The sequence below is a fragment of the Chrysochloris asiatica genome, unplaced genomic scaffold (assembly GCF_000296735.1).
Source record: "Chrysochloris asiatica unplaced genomic scaffold, ChrAsi1.0 scaffold00394, whole genome shotgun sequence".
In the NCBI taxonomy this organism is placed as follows: domain Eukaryota; kingdom Metazoa; phylum Chordata; class Mammalia; order Afrosoricida; family Chrysochloridae; genus Chrysochloris; species Chrysochloris asiatica.
The window spans coordinates 1,401,731-1,405,661 of NW_006408912.1; the positions used below are offsets into that span (position 1 = coordinate 1,401,731).

Consider the following 3,931-nt stretch of genomic DNA (forward strand, 5'->3'; position numbering starts at 1 on the left):
GAGCTGGATTGGCCAGGTGGCAGCATCGATGGACTCAAGTGTGACAACAGTAGTGAGGTTGGCCCAGGATCAGACATTGTTTCGTTCAGCTGTGCATAAGGTTGCTATGAGTCAGTGCTGCCTGGTGTCTCATTGACATAACAAAGGCAGTCCATTCTAAAATGGGATTATAACCACAGGCAAGACCCCCAATGAGATGGAGTGACACAGTGGCTATAGCAATAGGCTCAAACGTAACAATTGTGAGGATGGCACAGGACCAGGCAGTGTTTTGTTCTGTAGTAATAAGGTCTCTATGAGTCAGAACTAACTTAACTAAATGGTACCTAACAGGCACAACAGAACAAAAGGGGAGGTTTCCCTGGGTAGTACAAATCGTTAACATGCTTGGCTGCTAACTGCAAGGTTGAAGGTTCAAATCCACAAAGAGGCACCTCAGCAAAAAGAACTTTAGATTTCATAAAAGGAAAAGAGCTGATGAGGGAAGAAGGAAGAGACTACACGGTATGGATAGTATGGATACAGCATTCAGGGGCTGCAGATTCTTCTTGGAAGAAGACGAGGAGTAAGGATGCTGATATGAACTCTTTCTATATAATAACTAGTGTTTGTATTTGTTGTTGTTGTTGTTAAGTGCCATAAAGTCAGTTCCGAATCACAGCGACCCTGTATAGGATTTCCAAGAAGCAGCTGGGGGATTGAAACCCGAATCCCAATTGCAATTAGCTGTCTGGTGCTTGTCCTATGGTGCCACATGGAGTCTGAATACAGCACTGTATGAGGTTTTTAAAGCATTGTATCCACATTCTCCTATGGAAATTCACACACACACAAGCCAATGAAATTAGGCAGAGTTGTACATTTTTATCTAACTTTATAGAGAATAAATAAGACTCAAGGAAGTTAATTCATGAATGGCAGAGCACTCATAACGGGTGATGTCCGGACTTGACTCCCTCATACTTAAGTTACAAAACCCATGCTCAACTGAATAAAGGTGGGTCCCAAACAAGAAAAAGATGCTAAACCTAAGAGTTCATTCTCTATGATTCCATTAACCTAAGATTCAAGAACAGGAACAAAAAAGACTATGACAATAGAAATCAGAACAGTGGCTGTTTATAGGGAGAGAAAATGGGTGGGAGGTGATCGGAGAGAACTTTCTATACTTGATTGGGATGTAAGTTACATGAGTGGACCACATACGTGTGAACGAACACATTTACCAAAATCCAGCAGACTATACATGTAGGAATTCATTGTATGTGTATTTCACACCTAAACTGAACAACCTACTACATAAAACTAAAATTTGAAATCTTGAGTTCAAGACTGTGTCCATTCATCTGTAAGGATTAAAGCTGTAACTTATTCATGATTAGAACCACCTCACAGAAAGCTCTTGAAGCCATGGTCAAAGCAGAGCTTGGTGACAGAACTCAGTTTCAAAACAAAAACCACAGCCACTATAGTTATTGTTCCAACTTAAATATTGCAAACAAAACAAATTAAGCATATTCAGACTAGCCCCATGAGGTTGGCTGGGCAGAAGCATTGCCTAGCTTTTAAGATTTGTAAGTAACAAGCCCTGTTTTTATTTGGTACAAGCTGTTTTTTGGAGGAGGAAAAGGGGAACAAAGGTTACTTTTGCCAAAATTTGCACCACGTCTTTACAATTTCCTGGACCCAAATTCCTACATAGCAAATGTTGCTTGGAACTAAGGAGGAGTCCCAGAAGTCCCTTCTTTCTGTATTTTGAAAATTCCACAGTACTTACTGTTCCCTACGGTTATACCAAGATTCCCTCTCCTGCTGGTGTTTCCAGCCTAGCCCAGTGATTTTTTGTTGTTGTTGTTGTTTTCCAGTTCCAAATTCAAACTATGGATAATTCAAAAAAGGAACAATGGAATTTTTACAGGCAAAGTGAATGGCATTAATGTGTGTGTACGTGTGTCTTTAATAAAAATAATTGTGTATAGGCTATACTTACTCGCACAGAAGGATTCCATTTTCTAACCCTGTCCGAAAATCCTTATCGCCAAAACTTCTGCCAGTTACTTGCTGGAAAAGAAACAGAAAAAAGGAACATAAATATTGCTCTTTAATCAGGAAGTTTGAAGATTTTGTTTTATTTTTACTATTCAGGAGCCTTGACTGGTGGCATTCCGAATGTGGGGAACTGCTGGTAAGTCTGAGTTTCCTGTTCATGGTGTAGCTTTGCCTGGATCAGCTAAATTTAAATTTAGACAATTCCTTTGAAGCTTTTTTCTATCTACTACCTTGGAAAACATCTGTTCTTCCTGATAAGGATCTATTACTTTTGGGCTTGGTTATGTGAAGTTGAGGTCAGGACCTCATCCATCTATAACACACAGGATCCAACCCATTCACACTTTTCTTTAAAAAAAAAAAAAAGCCTTCCGTTTCAGTGCACTATCCTTATGACTCGAGTCCTGGTGTGGCGCTGTGGGTTCATGTGCCAAACTGCAAAGCCTTTTGAACTGCAAGGTCAGCAGTTCAAGTTCACCAGCAGCTCCTAGGAAACCCTATACAGGGTCGCTAATGTTGGAATGGACTTGACAGCACTTAACAACAAAAACAACAACATCCGTATGGCCGGTTAAGGATCAGACCATTGTGATGCATAGGGTACTCATTGGTTGATTTTCAGAAATAAATCTTCAGGCCTTTCTTCACTGAGACCCATTCAGCATCAGCATCAGAGCAACATACAAGCCTCCACAGAGAGACGGGTGGTGGCTGTGAACGGAAGATGAGAATTCTACCATGGAACCATCAAAGTCTCCAAGATGGGCATCAGCACCATGCATGTGGAGGAAGGTACTGATTTTCCCCTCTGCTCTCCCTGTGCCTGCTTTCTCCCTTCACCTGTGCTCATTAGATCCCAGCAATGCCTCCTCACTGTTCTCCATTGATTTAAACACCCTCCATTCTCCAAAGGGCATGTTATTTAGAAGTACCTGGATCTTTGTTAGGAAGATGAGCTACTAAATAGATTCCAGAAATGCACTAGGAACCTTGATGCTCAAAAGTCCAATCTTTGGACCAACAACAATTGCATCTTCACCTGGAGTTAACATTAATAATACAGACTCTCAGCCCTCTCCACCCCTGAAGACCTACTAAATCCAAATCAGAATACTGTGATTCATATGCACAGGAAATGTTACCAAGTCCTGACCTAGGATACTAACCTAAGCCAAGAGGTTCAGAATTGTTGAAGGAGGGCCTTACATTGGAATCAGGATTCTATATGACCCATCTCAACAACCTCCCTCAGCACCACTTTTATGATGTGTTTACAACGCCACACATTGTATATTCCAACTATAAAGGTTCTAATTACTGTTACCTTTACCATAAGATGCCATAAACAATGAAATAGCTGCCCCAAATCAACTGCCATTACCAACATTTCATTTGCAGGGGAAGTGAAAACTCTTCCCTGACCTTCCCAATGGGATTCCAACTGACTGTGGAATCTCTACAGCTTCCCAAACAAGACACTACCAACCTATCAGCTCAGGGGCACTCTCTCCAAGGACTGAAGGACAAGATGGGAAATTTGGTAGAGCTATTTTTTTAATTATTATTAATATAATTAATTTTTATTAGTTAATATGCATGCAAAAGCTGGACAGTGAATAAGGAAGACCATAGAAGAATTGATGCCTTTGAAGTATGGTATTGGAGGAGAATACTAAAAGTGCCATGGGCTGCCAAAAGAATCAAGAGATCTGTTTTGGATTAAGTACAGCCAGAGTGCTCCTTAGAGGCCAAGATGGCCAAACGTCATCTCTCATACTTTGGACATATTGTCAGGAGGGAACAGTCACTGGAGAAGGATATCATGTTTGGTAAGATGGAGTTGTTGTTGTCAGGTGTCATTGAGTCGGAAGCGACTCATAGC

The 3,931-nt window shown here is 40.9% G+C and overlaps 1 protein-coding gene across 3 annotated transcripts in view; it reads right to left on the minus strand.

The window, feature by feature from the left end:
- The window catches only part of LIMCH1 (LIM and calponin homology domains 1), a 567,717-nt gene that overhangs the window by 342,961 nt on the left and 220,825 nt on the right, over nucleotides 1–3,931 (minus strand). For all 3 annotated transcript variants that reach the window (XM_006876603.1, XM_006876602.1, XM_006876604.1), the window contains exon 2: nucleotides 1,991–2,061. In XM_006876603.1, the coding sequence (XP_006876665.1) occupies nucleotides 1,991–2,061 (71 nt within the window). The remainder of the gene's footprint in view (nucleotides 1–1,990; nucleotides 2,062–3,931) is intronic.